Source organism: Garra rufa, chromosome 6, assembly GCF_049309525.1.
Source record: "Garra rufa chromosome 6, GarRuf1.0, whole genome shotgun sequence".
Taxonomy (NCBI): Eukaryota; Metazoa; Chordata; class Actinopteri; order Cypriniformes; family Cyprinidae; genus Garra; species Garra rufa.
In genome coordinates, this window is record NC_133366.1 from 33,787,114 (window position 1) to 33,803,332 (window position 16,219).

At 34.8% G+C, this 16,219-nt stretch overlaps 1 protein-coding gene across 1 annotated transcript in view; it reads left to right on the forward strand.

The window, feature by feature from the left end:
* Positions 1-16,219, forward strand: part of lrba (LPS-responsive vesicle trafficking, beach and anchor containing) — a 352,295-nt gene that overhangs the window by 49,471 nt on the left and 286,605 nt on the right. The window contains exons 2-6 of the mRNA XM_073842640.1: positions 7,687-7,918; positions 10,908-11,008; positions 11,780-11,875; positions 13,660-13,781; positions 15,513-15,639. Coding sequence (XP_073698741.1) covers positions 7,687-7,918; positions 10,908-11,008; positions 11,780-11,875; positions 13,660-13,781; positions 15,513-15,639 — 678 coding nt within the window. The remainder of the gene's footprint in view (positions 1-7,686; positions 7,919-10,907; positions 11,009-11,779; positions 11,876-13,659; positions 13,782-15,512; positions 15,640-16,219) is intronic.

The following is a 16,219-nucleotide window of genomic DNA, read 5'->3' on the forward strand; positions in this document are numbered from 1 at the left end:
TAAACACAGTATTAAGAATCAAGTGTGTGTAAACTGGGTCATTTTTATAGACGTTTTTCCTGAACACGGAAGTAAGTCCGACTCTTAAATGAAAGAATGCTTTGCATTTCCGGTCTGCATTGTTTCTAGTCAAATTAGGGTATATTCCGAGCTAATAAACTAATGTTAAACCTATAAAAAAGTTTTTAAAAAGCACATGGCTCCATAGCGCCATCACTTGGCAATGTAGCAATGACCGTCATTTGTCAGTGCCTCACTTTAATGAGTGTGTAGATGACACAAAGCAGCGGACGTTATATACATTAAAAACAGATGGACGCTATTTGAATGGGTTCCTATGGAAACCGGAACAGAAAAGCATTCAATCTGACGTTAGAATTCGTAATGGCGGCGCTCATCGTTTACTCAGGAAAAAGGTCTATAAATTCAACTATTATTGTCTCTTGTGGACTATATGTAAACATCTTTTATGTGAAATATCTTAATCAGGTCAGTACTAAATAAAAAATAACATGCATTTTGTATGATCCCTCTTATTTTGGTAAAATGATTAACATTTTGCAGATTCTGCAAGGTGTATGCAAACTTTTAACCTCAACTGTACATCTGGCATGACATGAGGGTGAGTATTTGATGGGAGAATTTTCATTTTAGGCTGGAGTTCCTTTTTAACTGGCCCTGAGTTGTCTAAAGAAAATAAACATTGACTAATGAAAGAGGGAGTGTGGTTTCAGTTCCGGCGACCATTTAAGCTATTTGTAATGGTTTTATTCAAGGTGACCTGAAATGTGTACCTCCACTTTAGATTACTTAATAGGCTGCAAGAGATAATGATTTATGGATGAATGAAAATACATGTTGTCCTTGGTGGTGCTATTGCGAGTAGCTTAGTCATTTGTTGTTGTGTCTTTTTTATTACAAATCCTGTGCTAAAAACAGGAAATTAGTCTAATAAAGAGCCTTTTCGTTTATGATCAAGCTCGACTTTACCGCTTGATACTTAATGATACTGCTCTTTTCCTTTTCTTTATGTTCCCAGCACAGAACTAATGTCTTCCTCTGGATAAACGTCATTTGTTTAGTGCTAAAATAGGATGTTAACAAGCAACTGGGGCTTTGCGTAAAATGTGCGTGGTTGTCCCTGGTGCAGTTCACCTCTCACCATGGAGAAAAGCTCTTGTTATTGTCAGCCCTGGACCAAGAGCTGTTCACCCATTATTAATTCACTGGGTCCTCAGAGGTGAAACGCAGGGCTCGGTTTGCCTCTGAGGGATCTGGTGACTGCATCATCAGCTAGTGCAGAGTCTTTGTATGAGAAACAGAGTGTGAGAAAAACAGATATGGTAAAGAACCCCAAATAAATCCTTTGTGGTCTCTGATCACTACTGATAAAGAGCTATAGGAGGATATAGAACAGCGGATTTCAAAGTGTTTCGAAGCCACCCACCTTCCCCAGAAGGGTTCCAGAGTAGCAGAGTCACAGAGTATGATAAAGTAAAAGTGAAACATCTTTATTCAAAGACAACTGAATTATTACTGCTGCTACTAATAGGCGGAATTGTTCTCAGCTTAGTAGGCTATAAATTTCCATTACCATAGCTGCCTATTCATTTCTGTAGGGACAATGAAATGAGTTGATTTGGCTATTTTTGGAGAGTGAAACACCCCAAAAACATGAAAAAGTTGTTTTCTAAAACAAATAAATACAAAACAAAATAGATATTATATTTCTTGGCAACCACTTAAATAAAACTGGACTTAAGGATTTCAGCAAAAAGTTTTAATTTTAACAGGTCTGCAGCGAACTTTCACTGCTGTTCAAAATTTTTTAATGTTTTCTAAAGACGTTTTTTTTACTCATGAAGGCTGTGTTAATAAGGTTTTCTATTTTAACATACTTTAATAGAATTTATCCCTGTGATGCAGAGCTGAATTTTCAGCATCATTATTCCAGTCTTCAGTGTCTCTGATCCTTCAGAAATCATTCTAATATTCTGGTTTATTATCAATGTTGGAAACAGCTGATGAATAAAATGTTAAAAAGAACAGCATTTATTTAAAATAGAAATATTTTGTTACAATATACACTACCGTTTAAAATTTGGGGTCAGTAATTTTTTCTTTCTTTCTTTAAAAGAAATTAATATTTTTATTTCGCAAGGATGTGTTAAATAGATACAAAGTGATAGTAAAGACTTATATTGTTAGAAAAGATTTCTATTTTGAATAAATGCTGTTCTTTTTTACTGTTTATTCATTAAAGGTTCCAAAAATGTTAAGACGTGCAACTGTTTCCAACATTGGTAATAAATTAGTCTATTGCATCACATAGCCTTGCATCACATAATTAATTATATTTTAAAGTATATTAAAATAGAAAACTTTTATTTTAAATAGCAATAATATTTTATAATCCTACTTTAAAAACAGTTGGTCTAATGAAATAGTTTTTTCATCACCACTGTATATTATGTGGATACTTTTTGTTATAAAGTCTGTATTTGTAATATCTGAGTGTGTATTAAATCTAGGATTTAGTATATTTTGTCAGGGGATGGGTTAAGTGGAAAAAATTATTAGAACCAAGACATTTTTAATCATTATTCCCTTTGATGAAGTGTTATCTACAACCACATTGGCTAATCAAATATTAAAGTTCTCCATTTTGAAATGTATAAATTATACTTAAAAGATCAGTGTTACTTAATAAGTTTATAACAAGTTAAACAAGAAACCACAGCAAGAGATGAGGTTGTAGATATGAATAAACCTCAGAATTTATCCAGACTTACAGTCAGATTTACCTCATGGAATAAAATCAGCAGTTGTGGTTGCTACAGATATTACGTTAATATACCAGTCTACCAAACTACCAAAATCTGTATTGATAAAAAATAAAGAGTAGCATGGAAAAAGTGAATTGTAAGTAGCTTATCCATTAAACAGGGCAAATGCATTGCATATACAGTCGAGGTCAAAAGTTTACATACAGTACACCTTGCAGAATCTGTAAAATTGTAATTATTTTACCAAAATAAGAGGGATCATACAAAATGCGTGTTAAATTTATGATTTTGAGATCCATCTTTTTACACTGAGGACAAATGAGGTACTCATATGCAACTATTACAGAACTATACAGAAGGAAAAACAATGCATTAAGAGTCAGGGGGTGTAAACTTTTGAAGATCAGAGTAAGTTTAACTTATTTTGTCTTCTGGGAAACATCTTGTAGCTTCTGAAGGGCAGTACTAAATGAAAAAAAAAAAAAATGATATTTAGGCAAAATAAGAAAAGTGTACACATCTTTGTTTTGTTCTAAAGTTTACACCCCTGGCTCTTAATGCATCGTTTTACCTTCTGGAGCATCAGTGAGTGTTTGAGTAGTTGCATATGAGTCCCTCATGGATCTCAAAATCACAGAGTCATTGTTGGAAAGGGTTCAAATACACAAAACTGCTAAACTGCTGAAATACCAAAGAATTTGTGGGACCTGAAGGATTTTTCTGAGGAACAGCAGGCAATTGAACTGTTTAGGACAAACAAGGGACTCGTGAACAACTATCATTAAACAACAACAAAACAAAAACACAGCTGTGGATCATTCAGGTAATAACACAGTATTAAGAATAAAGTGTATGTATACTTTTAAGCAGGGTCATTTTTATAAATTCAAGTATTATTTTCTCTTCTGGACTGTATGTAAATGTTTTTTTATATGTGAAATTTCTTATTCAAGTCAGTACTAAATGAAAAAAATACAATCATATTTTGCTAAAATAAGTAACATTTTTTTCAACTGTAGCTGTGCACAGGGTCACCATCAGTGTAGCACATGACACTAAAATAATGCAATAAACTCAAAATCACAGAAAATGTAACACAAATCATCCTAATATACATTACTCATAGCAAAAATATACATTTTACAGTATTCTGCAGTATTTTTCAGTGCGCCGTCTGTTTTTAGAGCAGACTAATGCTATTACTAGACAGTTAAAAAATTAAGTAGGTTTCTATTATCCATCATAACACCTCTGATAGTTGTTGTTACATTTGAAATTCTCATTAACATTGACTAGCTTCCATGATGTGTATCTCTACCTGCTGATCGTCTGCCAATCAGGTGCTTTATACAAGGTCGACATCAGCATCTTCCACTTTTCAATGCGTCCTCTGTGTGAGCTGATACCATCCTCACCCCAAAGTCACATTCACCGCCGTTCAGTCTGTGTGGATGTCAGGTCCATTAATCACCTGCATGGTGGCCGCAGATCTATCTGAGTGCCGTTCTCCGTGCTGCCTGCCACACAACGCAATCAGCTCCTCTTCCCAGAATGCAAATTTAAAGGGGGGCGGTGATATATTAGCCTGTGTTGGTGAAGGGGAGGGCAATTTTAGAGGCCAAACGTTAGGCGAAATGCAGGACGGCCAATCATACGCATTCATTTATTTCACTTTTTCATTCATTTTCATATTTTTCCATTCGCACGGTAATCTATCATTCACTGGATTTAAAGGAGGAAGCCCAATAGGGAGGCGGCAATGACTGATAATGGCTTTTATCTCCTGCCTTGTTAGCCTTTGTTGCTGTAGAGTGACAGTGAAACCCCCACTCCTCCCTTTCCTATAATTCACCTTCAGTCATTTTAATGGGACAGTTTCTATCCAATAGCCTATGGATTTATACTCTATCCCAGTCCTTGATCAAATTGTGGTCATGGCTTGTCTACTGGCAAATGACAGCAATCTCTTCAGACCCTTATAACTGTGAGATGACCGCGTTTACCTCAGCAATATTACTCCTGACATCTGCATTGTTTTTCTTATCATGTGCTATAAAGAACTGTTCAATAGTAAAAATGTCTCGCCAACTATTAAGTGCTGACAAATTATTGCATTTTATGAGGTGCACCGTTTATTTAGAGACACAAAGGAGGTTATTTGTGTTGTTTGCAAGACCCAACTCCCCTCATATAGAGAACCTTTTTTTATGTTGTGATAAATGAATTTCTCACATTTAGCAACAAAATGGTGAAGAGCAACACATGAGCCCTGTTTTTTTTTTTTGTGCAAACTAGTTTACATTCAGCACTAACACTGTAAAAAAAAAATAGGGTATGCTTTAACCTTATAGTTACAAAGGTATATTACATATAATAAATAAAAGATAAAATATTCGGAAAAAAAAAAACATGGAAAAATAAGAGTTTACTTATTTATTTGTTTGTTTTTATAATATTGCCCAACTTTAATGGAGTCTCTTCATCAAGGCTGTATTTATTTGATCAGAAATACAGAAAAAAACGTAATATTGTGAAATTATTTCAATTTCTAATATTGGTTTTCTATTTTAATATACTTTAAAATATATTGTATTTCTAACCCACAGCACTAAAGTTTTATCAGCCAAAACTTTTATTATCAGAATTATTATCAGTGTTGAAAATTTTGTGTTGCTTAATATTTTTTGGAACCTGTAATACTTTTTTCTTTGATTCTTTGAAGAATAAAACATAAAAAAACTGCATTTATTTAAAATATAAATCCTTTCTAACAATTAAAAAAATCACAGGTCTCTAAAAATATTAAGCAGCACAACTGTTTTCAACACTGATTATTAATCAGCATATTAGAATGATCTCTGAAGGATCATGTGACACTGAAGACTTAGGTAATGATGCTGAAAATTTAGCTTTGCTTCACATGAATAAAAATTATACTTTAAAGTATATTAAAATAGAAAACTGTTATTTTAAATTGCAATATTATTTCACAATATTAGTTTTTTTTGTGCATTTTTGATCAAATACAGTTGAAATCAAAAGTTTACATACATACATACACAGAATCTGCAAAATGTTAATTATTTGACCAAAATAAGAGAGATCATACAAAATGCATGTTATTTTTTATTTAGTCCTGACCTGAATCAAGATATTTCACATAAAAGATGTTTACATAAAGTCCACAAGAGAAAATAATAGTTTTAGAGAATAGAATTTAGAAATAGAAAAATGGCCCTGTTCAAAAGTTTACATCCACTTGATTCTTAATACTGTGTTGTTACCTGAACGATCCACAGCTGTGTTTTTTTTAGGGGTGGGCATAGATTAATTTTTTTAATCTAGATTAATCTAGATTAAATCTTGGAATTAATCTAGATTAAAATGGCTAATTTGAATTCTGCTGAAGGCATTCAGAATATGTGTGCTACCCAAATAATGACTAAAAGTAAGTCTTCGAAAACGGGCCAGGTGGCGCATTAGATCAGGCGCTCATCTCCTGTTTCCAAAATGCATCACAAACTGCTTGACAATTGCATTTACAACATAATTACCTATACAAACTTGTGTAACCAAGTACTTGTGCGCAAAAGGCTGCACGACGTGCGTGTTGCCGTTAAATACACAGACGCGCACGGGAATGGATTTCTGCGTGCATAGTCTTCCATTAAACTGCGTTGCTTTTAGAAGCGTCAATTCAGTTGTTGCATATAGTTTAATGTCTTTATTTCGGGATTATCAAAGTAAATTATAACTCACGTGCCCCAGTAAAAAGGGTCTAGCAACGCACCTGCCCTGAAGCGGCTTCATAACTGCATCAATGTCAGCACGTCTCATTTGATGTGGTAATTTCACAGAAGTTGAAGACTTGTTCTCGCCCCCTACAGTGCAATTCGACTAGGTATACGTCATCCGTGCTAAAATATCAAGGTGAAAGTCATCATATCTTGCGTAGTTTAGACCCAGCTCCCAACCCAACTTTGAGAATAGATTAACGGCGATATTTTTTTTATCACCCGATAAGAGTCTCACGTTAACGCAGCACGTTAACGCCGATAACGGCCCACCACTAGTTTTTTTGTTTTTTATTAGTGATAGTTGTTCATGAGACCACTTATTTTGGTCAAATAATAAAACAATTGCAAATTCTGCAAGGTGTATGTTAACTTTTGACTTCAACTGTACTGTAGATAGCCTTGATGAGCATAAGAAAATTCTTTAAAAAACATTAAAAAAACGTACTGATCCCAAACCTTTGAACAGCGGTGTACCAAAATACGCATTTGTAAATGAGAAGGTTTTGCAGGGTTGTTGGCTTTTGTCTGTGTACAGTGTGTGGCACTCACTCATGATATCATCATTTCAAGGTTAATCTAGGTTTACGGTTCATGCCTGTGGAGCATCTGCTGTTGTCATGACAGTGGGCGATTACAGTAGTGCTTTCCAGCCTAGGGGTCATACCGTCTCATGGTTAGGGGTTAAAAGTGAGCAGTGTTGGGGTAAGGGGGAAATCCTGTTGCAGTAATCCAGTTGTAGAGAGGCTTTTTACATTCAGATGCTAACAGATGTTTTACAATGGGATTGGCGTGAATTGCAACCCTGGGATTTGATTTTCCGGATTCAATGTCAGGAATGAATCCAGCATAAACTGATAGGTTGCCAACATAGAACGCAACTCTAAATATTCCAGCTATTACTCAGATTCATTTCACTTTTTTGTTTTGATTTTAATTTTAATGTGAATTGCTTCTGCAGTGTCGAAAGGTATTTTTTTCTCAGCTGCTGGATTTTATTTGCATTTTGCCCTTAGACTGATACTCATTTTCTAAATTATTTTTTATTATATATGTTTTTTTGGATTTGACTTCATTTCTAACCAATTTTAACTGTGTCTGTGCAGCTTGTCGGGGGACAGTTTGATCTGGAGATGAACTTTATCATCCAGGAGACGGAGAGCATCATCTGCATGGTAGAGCTACTGGATAAATGTGACTCCACTTGCCAAGCAGAGGTATGGAGTATGTTCACCGCTGTGCTGAAGAAGAGCTTGCGAAACCTGCTGGCCTGCACAGAAATCGGCCTCATCCAGCTGGTGCTTCAGCGCATAGACCGGGCCGACACCATGATCGCAGGTATGTTAAACATGGGATGGGACATCCACTTTGTAAGTAAGTGACACTGTAATAGTTTTTTTTTTTTTTTTTGGAAATCAATATAATTAATAGAATAAAATAACAGTAATATTGTTAAATATGATTGGAATTTAAACATGTAAAATATTATTCCTGTGATGAGCAGGAGTTCAAAAGAAAAGCATTTATTTTAAATATAAATCTTTTGTGACATTATAAATGACTTTACTGCTGAATAAAAATATAAATTTCTTTAAAAATATATAGATTGAGCATTAGGGTTGTAACAATATAAAAATCTCATGATATGATAATGTCTCGATATGAAATCCACAATACAGTATTTATTTAAAAAACTAAAACAAATGAAGACTTGGAAAAAAATGAAAATTTTGTACTTTTAAAGTTAAATTATTCTATCTAATGCATTTCAGAGTTCATATTACATATTTACGTATTATTTTTGCTTTAAACTGTAGTAGGGAAATTTGAAAATTGAATTTACTTGAATTTGGACTGCAGGAACGTTGCTTATTTAAACCGCTAGCTGTCAGCAATTCATACTGCACCTTTAAGATTTTATTTTGACAAAAACTCCAGCTTCAGTTAAAACAAATCTGTTGAAATGCTGTAATCATCTGCTGTGAAAATAAAGCATAACTCGTGGCTGTTGCATTCCCAACTGCACGCTAAAGTTTACTGAATTCTCTGTGAACTCAGCCGTTCTGAGGTCCGGAAAACACATCACTAGCTGATCGCGTGAACGAAGTGCGCGCTCCGCTTTGAAACGTGCAGCGAAAACAGACTTATTGTGCTTTTAATTTTAGTTTGACAGATACTGTGGCAAAGCATAATGGCTCAAAAATACAGCTTTAAAGACCTTTTATGATAGAATAAGAAGTTTAAAACCTTTTGCCCGGAAGACCTATATAAATCGTATATGTCCCAATGCGACTGTCATGTAAACTGGCAGATTGGATTTTCTGAGGCATTGCGTTCTGTACATCATTAAAATTGCTACAGTTTGGTACTTCTCCGCGGTTTAATGGCGTCTTATGTTACCCTTGTTGGCAAAATGAGTGTAAATGAGCACAGGATATTTTTAGTTACAGGTAAAATGGTGAAAAAGTGAAAAATGTTGGTTGAGGTTTTCACAAAAATGAGTTTATTAAGCCCCCGTCTAGCAATCCCAAATGGTCCAAATAGTGATTAGACATCTAAAAGTTTCTTTATTTGTACATTTACTAAGAGGATTACCTTTTCCCTGCTCGCTTCTCGCGCTGACTGTCATCCAAAGTGTGCGCATAATGCACTTCCGACGGCATGCAAACCCAATAAATACACACATACACAGAATTACAGTATTTCAGTATTCACGCAAACATAATCTGTTCTGTCTTAAGTGAACGCTTGGGGAACTGTTGGGGAAAAACATCTGATGTGGAACATTATATTTGATTCGTGCATTACAGTATATCTGTACAGTAGTGTGTCTCATTAATGTTAATCTAACCATAAAAGAAAAGAGGGAATCACTCACTGCACTTCTTTAAACTGCATTTGTAGTTTTAATAATCAATTTATTTCTAATAAGCACATTTGAGTATTTGTTTTTCGCACATGAATGCTTTTGTTTAAATGTAAAATGGTAAAGGTAATGCATTATTTCTTTCTTTATAGGCTATTTGTTATAGTGTTGGGCGATATGCTCAATTTTCATATCGTCCTATCGTCAGCCTGTGAGATCGCCGATACACGATACTATCGTGCTAATTTATTTAATGATGTGTAAATATGTCAATATGTAATAAATTCCCTATTGGTTTTGTAAGGGTAGTGCATGTGACTAAGTTGTGCGTGTACAGAGCGCTGACGGTAGTTCTGTTGGATGGGTTCAAGTTTACTTTCGGTTTCATTCTCTGCTGTCTTCAGGGAGCGGTAAATGTGCGTGCGTGAATGTAAATGAATGTATCTTTCTATACCCGTCATATTGCAATAATGTTACCGCTGTATGTCTGATCTTTGTCATCAGTTCATGTTGTAGTTCAGTTCATATAGAATGTGGAGAAGCGATGTGCGTGTAATTCACGTGCGTATGTTTAGCGCCATTTTATCGCATCGTAATTCTAGTTAACGCATACAGATGTTACTGAGGTGAATGTTTGTTTACTATATACAGACGGATTCTGATATACTGTATCGTATTTAATTCAGCCTAAACCACATTTTACTACCTCTGTTATCCTAATGACTGTCTACACTTAATCAATGTACACTGTATGATGAATAAATCTCTTTTGAGATTTATTCATCATGAATAAAACCCATTTTCACTGCACACATCTGCGGCACGACGGGGCTACTCTATGCTGCGGCAAGTTTCTGAGGCATCCTAGAACCGACTCTCTGTGCTGCAACGCTAAAGTTAGGTGCCTTTTTGACGGATTAGAATAATAATCGTCTTCCTATCCTCAAAGGCATCAGCAACAGGCGATATCTCTGACTATCGTCGATACACGATACTATCGTTTATCGGCACAACCCTAATTTGTTATACTGTTTTTTTCGCATCTGTTCTTATTTATAATAGCAAAGATAAAATGGAAAAATAGCTGTATTGTGATTAATAATATAGTAATTATAAATAAGAAATTTTTTTATCTTTCTCATGATCAACTCTGTCGACTTCAAACGGGTGTAGCGTAGTCCACCAAATCATGCCTCATATTTTTAAAAATGTGTTAATTGTGACTCGTTTGATCAGCACTGTTCACATATTATTCTCAGGAGGAAGCATGTGTGAAGGAGGTAAACTACAACAACGCATGCGCAATGTTTAAGATGGTGTAAACGCATGAATCGGATATGGGTCACAATTGAAAGAACGTGTAAACAGATGTGTATATGTATTATTTATTTTATAAATATCTTTTCAGTTGTAATGCAACATTCACCTCATGTTTCTGTTTTTATGTGTGGTGTCTTTCAGATCTGTTGGTGGACATGCTGGGTGTGCTGGCCAGCTACAGTATCACAGTGAAGGAATTAAAGCTGTTCTTCAGTAAACTGAAAGGAGAACAAGGCCAATGGGTAATGGTCCTCTCCTCTTTATCTACTCTTTGAGAAACATCTCACCTCTTTGCCACACATGCAGTCATTAGGCTAGAAATAGAGGATACATTTTATAAGTACCAGGGTAGACAGTTTTTTTTTTTCAAATAAAGGGAAGCTGATGTATTATTCAGTTTTTGTTATGATGTGCTTTGAAAAGTGCTTTGCAACAATTTACTGTAACATAAATAAAAAATATGAGAAAAAGATAAGAAATACATAAAATGTATGTCACTGTCTTCTGTTCAGCCTTCAGTGTATGAGGGAGATGTTGAGAGTGAAAAGGCAGTAGGGTTTGATGCATTACGCTGTTTTTCTGCACTGGGGGACTGTGGCAGTACCATTGATCAGAGCGTGAAATAAACACGTCAGAGCAGTAGGAGAGCACACTTCTGTGTGTGTCTGTATCTTACAACATATGGGCAGAAGCTATTATTATGACTCTGTTGTCTGATAAACTTGTTGATAATGCAATGTTTTAGGTTGGTTTACCTCTGTAAATTCAGAAATAAAATCCATGTCTAAATCCAGAAGATGTTTCTTAAATTTGACACAACATGAGTAGGATTTAGACTAACCAAAATGATTTGTGACAGTGTTTTCTTTATATTCTTGTAGTGTACAGAATATTTTATGTTTGTAGGAAAAATACTGCATTCAAACTACAACAGGTATTTATTTGTGTGGGTGTTTGTGTGAGTTTTTGTTCAAGTAATCCTAATTCTGCTGCTTTTTTCTTTTATCTGTTAGCCTCCTCATGCTGTCAAGCTGCTGTCCGTGTTAAAGTGCATGGCTCAAAGAAATGGCCCAGATTCTTTTTTCAGCTTCCCAGGGAAAAGTGCTGCGGTGAGAACATGACCCAAGCATCAGTCCAAAACACAGTCCTTAAACTTGATTCAGTCATAACATCTGCCTCTTTAGACTGTGAAAACATTTATTGTGCTCTTTGAATTGGTGATTTGAAAGGTACATGCCAGAATTGTCCACTACTGAAACATTTGAACTTTTTCTTTGTAATAAACTTACAAAATTGAGCTACCTTTTAATTTACCTTTAGTGCATTAAATGCCAGTATTGATGGAATATAGCAGGGTTCCCCAAATCTTACCCTGGAGGTCCAATGCGCTGCAGAGTTTAGCTCCAACCCTGATCACACTTACCTACCTGTTATTCTCTAATGATCCTGAAGACCTTGATTAGCATGCTCAGGTGTGTTTGATTAGGGTAAGAGCTAAACTCTGCAGGAAAATGGATCTCGAGGTCCAGATTTGGTGATCCCTGGAATATAGATTGAAAAAAAAAAAAAAAAACTTTTTCTGAAGTACCCAAAAACTGACCTTATTCAAAAATCAACCTTTTGTTCACTTTGAAAGTGTATAGCAGGAGATCTGCAGAAAAATATTTTCACTGCAAAATGTATATATTCATTTTAACTCAAAAACATCTCACTTCCTCTAACACATGAACATTCTCTCTCTCACACACAAACATATACACTTTCAGGATTAGGAGACTTTAGGACTTTAAAACTTTAGGGGAAAAAAATCTCCAAGGCTTCACATAACCAATATTTCACTTAGTTAGCCAGGTGTTCCAGCATTTTGTGTGTATTGATTTAAACTTAACTTTTTTAGTTTAAAGACAAGTTTTTTGAGAAAACAACTAATAAATATTTAAAGATAGACTTTTTCACATCTTAAATCCTGTGTGTTTTACTACATAGACTAGTTTTTGCTTTGAGCTCAGCTTTAAAATTTTAAAAATGTTTTGGTGCATCAACAGAGAGCAGCAATTAATGTACACTACCAGTCAAAAGTTTTTTGAACAGTATGATTTTTCATGTTTTTTAAATAATTCTTAATACTAATTCTAATACAGTACTGCTCACCAAGCCTGCATGCAAAAAAATGCTCAAAATTCTACCATTATTATGTTTTCAACATAATAACAATAATAAATGTTTTTTGAGCAGCAAATCAGAATATTACAATGATTTTTAAAGGATCATGTGACTGAAGTAATGATGCTAACAATTCAGCTTTGAAATCAGAATAATAAATTACATTTTAAAATATATTCAAATAGAAGACAATTGTTTTAAATAGCAAAAATATTTTTCTGCTGTACTTTGGATTAAATAAATGCAGGCTTGGTGAGAAGAAGTATAAAACATTATACTTTTCAAAAACTTTTGACTGGTAGTGTGTATATATATATATCTTTTTCTGATGTGATGTAGATGACTTTGAAATGCTCCAACCGCCTGTGTGTGTGTTTGCATATTTTTATTAAAAATCAAACCATCATCCCATCAGCATGGGGGTCTTGATGTTTTAGAAGGCATGTGTATGGAAGCCTTCCTGTGATGTCGGTGACCACCTAAAAAAAACAGTGCTAAAATGAATGCCATCCTTTTAGGAAATGCTTTGATTGAAAGTTGTTTGGTGTTTAGATGTTATTCAGATAGGATACTGGCTTCAGGAAAAAATAACACTGTGCTTGCCTTCATTTTTCATCCGTAACCCACAGATATGACAAGAAGTCTTCAGTGCACAAACATACAACCGTTTTGAACACACCCCTCCAAGGATACTCTTTACTTCTCTAACTGGAATTTTTTGTGTCATCAGGCTATTGCACTTCCACCTATTGCAAAATGGCCATACCAGAACGGCTTTACCTTCCACACCTGGCTGCGTCTGGACCCCATCAATAACATAAACGTGGACAAGGACAAGCCTTATCTCTACTGGTGGGTCACACACAAACCTGTAATGTAAAATACAACATCTCAATTCCAGATGTCTGTAAATTGCCATAAAAGTTAAAATATTTGTAGGTGGTTAGATGACAATATGGAAATTCTGTATATTTTCCTCATTCTCTCAGTCTAGCGTTTATACTTCTCAAGGGCAGCTTTTCACAGCGCCTTGTCCTATTTTCAGCTTCTAATTAATTTCTGTCAAAAATGTAATTTATGCAAATGGAGCTATTTTGACTCACCAAACGATAATTGACCCTGTAGGAAGAACTGTAGGATTTACACTTTTCACTGGGCTGAGATCAACGCTCTACATAACAGGCCTTCATTCAAAATTTAGGTTTTATCTTTCTATCTATCCATCTATCCATCCATCCATCCATCAATCCATCTATCCTTTATGCCATTGGCTTACATTGTATTGTATTAACAAACTTTGATGAAAAATGGACAGATATGTCTTTCAGAATTGAGAATGCTGAAAATGTTGCTTTTAATTGAACAGATTGTCTCTGTGTTTCAATTATTTATACATCAGAGGGTTAAAAATGTAGCTACTTTTTCATTTGAGAATAGTATAATGTATAAACTTGGCAACCCCTCACCTGAAATGTGAATTTTATTAATCAGAATCAGAATGAGCTTTATTGCCAGGTATATTTACACATACACAAGGAATTGGTTTTCGTGACAGAAGCTTCCACAGTGCAACAGAATGACAGTGACAGATAATAAAAAGAATAAAAATAGAACAAGTAAATAGGGATTAACAATATACAAATTGCCAACTGTATGTACAGGTATATTACAATAGGCAATTTTGTATGTACAGGTACACTGCCGCTCAAACGTTTGGGTTCAGTAAGATTTTTAATGTATTTTAAAAAGTTCTTAAGTTCCTAATGCTCATCAAGGTTTATTTGATCAAAAATACAGGAAGATGTATTTTGTGATATATTATTACAATGTAAAATAAAGTTCTTTTGTTTTAATAAACATTAAAGATCAAATGTATTTCTGTGAACAAAACTAAGTTTTTCAGCATCATTACTCCAGTATTCAGTGTCACATGATCCTTCAGAAATCATTCTAATATACTGGTTTATTATCACTGCTTGAAACAGTTGTGTTTCTTAATATTTTTTTGGAAGCTGTGATACTTCAGGATTCTTTGATGAATAAAAAGTTAAAAAGAGCAGCATTTATTCAAAATAGAAATCTTTTCTAATAATACACACTAGAGTTCAAAAGTTTGGGGTGAGTAAATTTCTTTTTTTTGAAAGAAATTAATACTTTTATTTAGCAATGTGTTAAATTGATAAAAAGTGATACTTTTACAAACATTTATATTTTGAATAAATGCTGTTCTTTTTAACTTTTTATTCATCAAAGAATCCTGAAAAAATATCACAGGTTCCAAAATATATGTGGTAGCACAACTGTTGCCAGCATAGACAATTCTAATAATAAATCAGCATATTAGAATGATTTCTGAAGGATCATGTGACACTGAAGACCGGAGTAATGGTTGAAGTAAATAGTGTTGTGTGTTCCACAATGATGGATTACCTGAGAGAAGAAGCTGTTCATGTGCCTGGCCGTTCTGGTGCACAGTGCTCTATAGCGTTGACCAGTTTAAGGGAGTGTGCTGGGTCCAGAGTGATTTTGCCAATTGTCCTTAATTGTTAATTGTCATCTGTATTTCTTTTCCCTCATCCCTAGCTTCCGCACCAGCAAAGGTTTGGGCTATTCTGCACACTTTGTGGGCGGATGTCTGATTGTGACCTCTCTAAAGTCCAAAGCCAAAGGCTTCCAGCACTGTGTGAAATACGACTTTAAACCCCAGAAGGTATGGATCGCATTTTTTTAAAGCTTACCAGTTTGTACACTTACCATGTCCACTTTCCAACGTCTTCATCTTTGCACTTTACAATGTACAAGGAAAGCAAAGTTGATATATGAGAAGGGGGGCTTGTGTTGAGGCCAAGTCATGTCTGAGGATTTGCAAGAAGAAAGCAAATCCCTTCCCTGCTCAGATCCCATATGCCCCCTGGAATGGGCAGGCGTCCTTAAATAACACCTTTAGACTGGAGATGGACAACCACCGTGAAGGTTGATCCAACAAAACATGTGGACATTCACACAAAAAAGATTCACTTTTTAAACTATATAAAAATATGTATTTTATTTGTATGATTTATTTTTGTTTTCTTTTATTTATTTTATTTTCAATGGACAGTCCTTTCCAGCAAGGAAAATCTGGTACTTATGGGGCTAATATTACTCATATTCACATTTCTAATATCAAGAAGCTCACAAGTGCTCTAAGAAGCATGGGTGTGTATTTGGCCTATATTTAGAGTCCATTCCATTCCCTCTGGAGAGGTCTTACCTAAGGGATAAGCACCTTCATTGGCTTTTCCCACCAT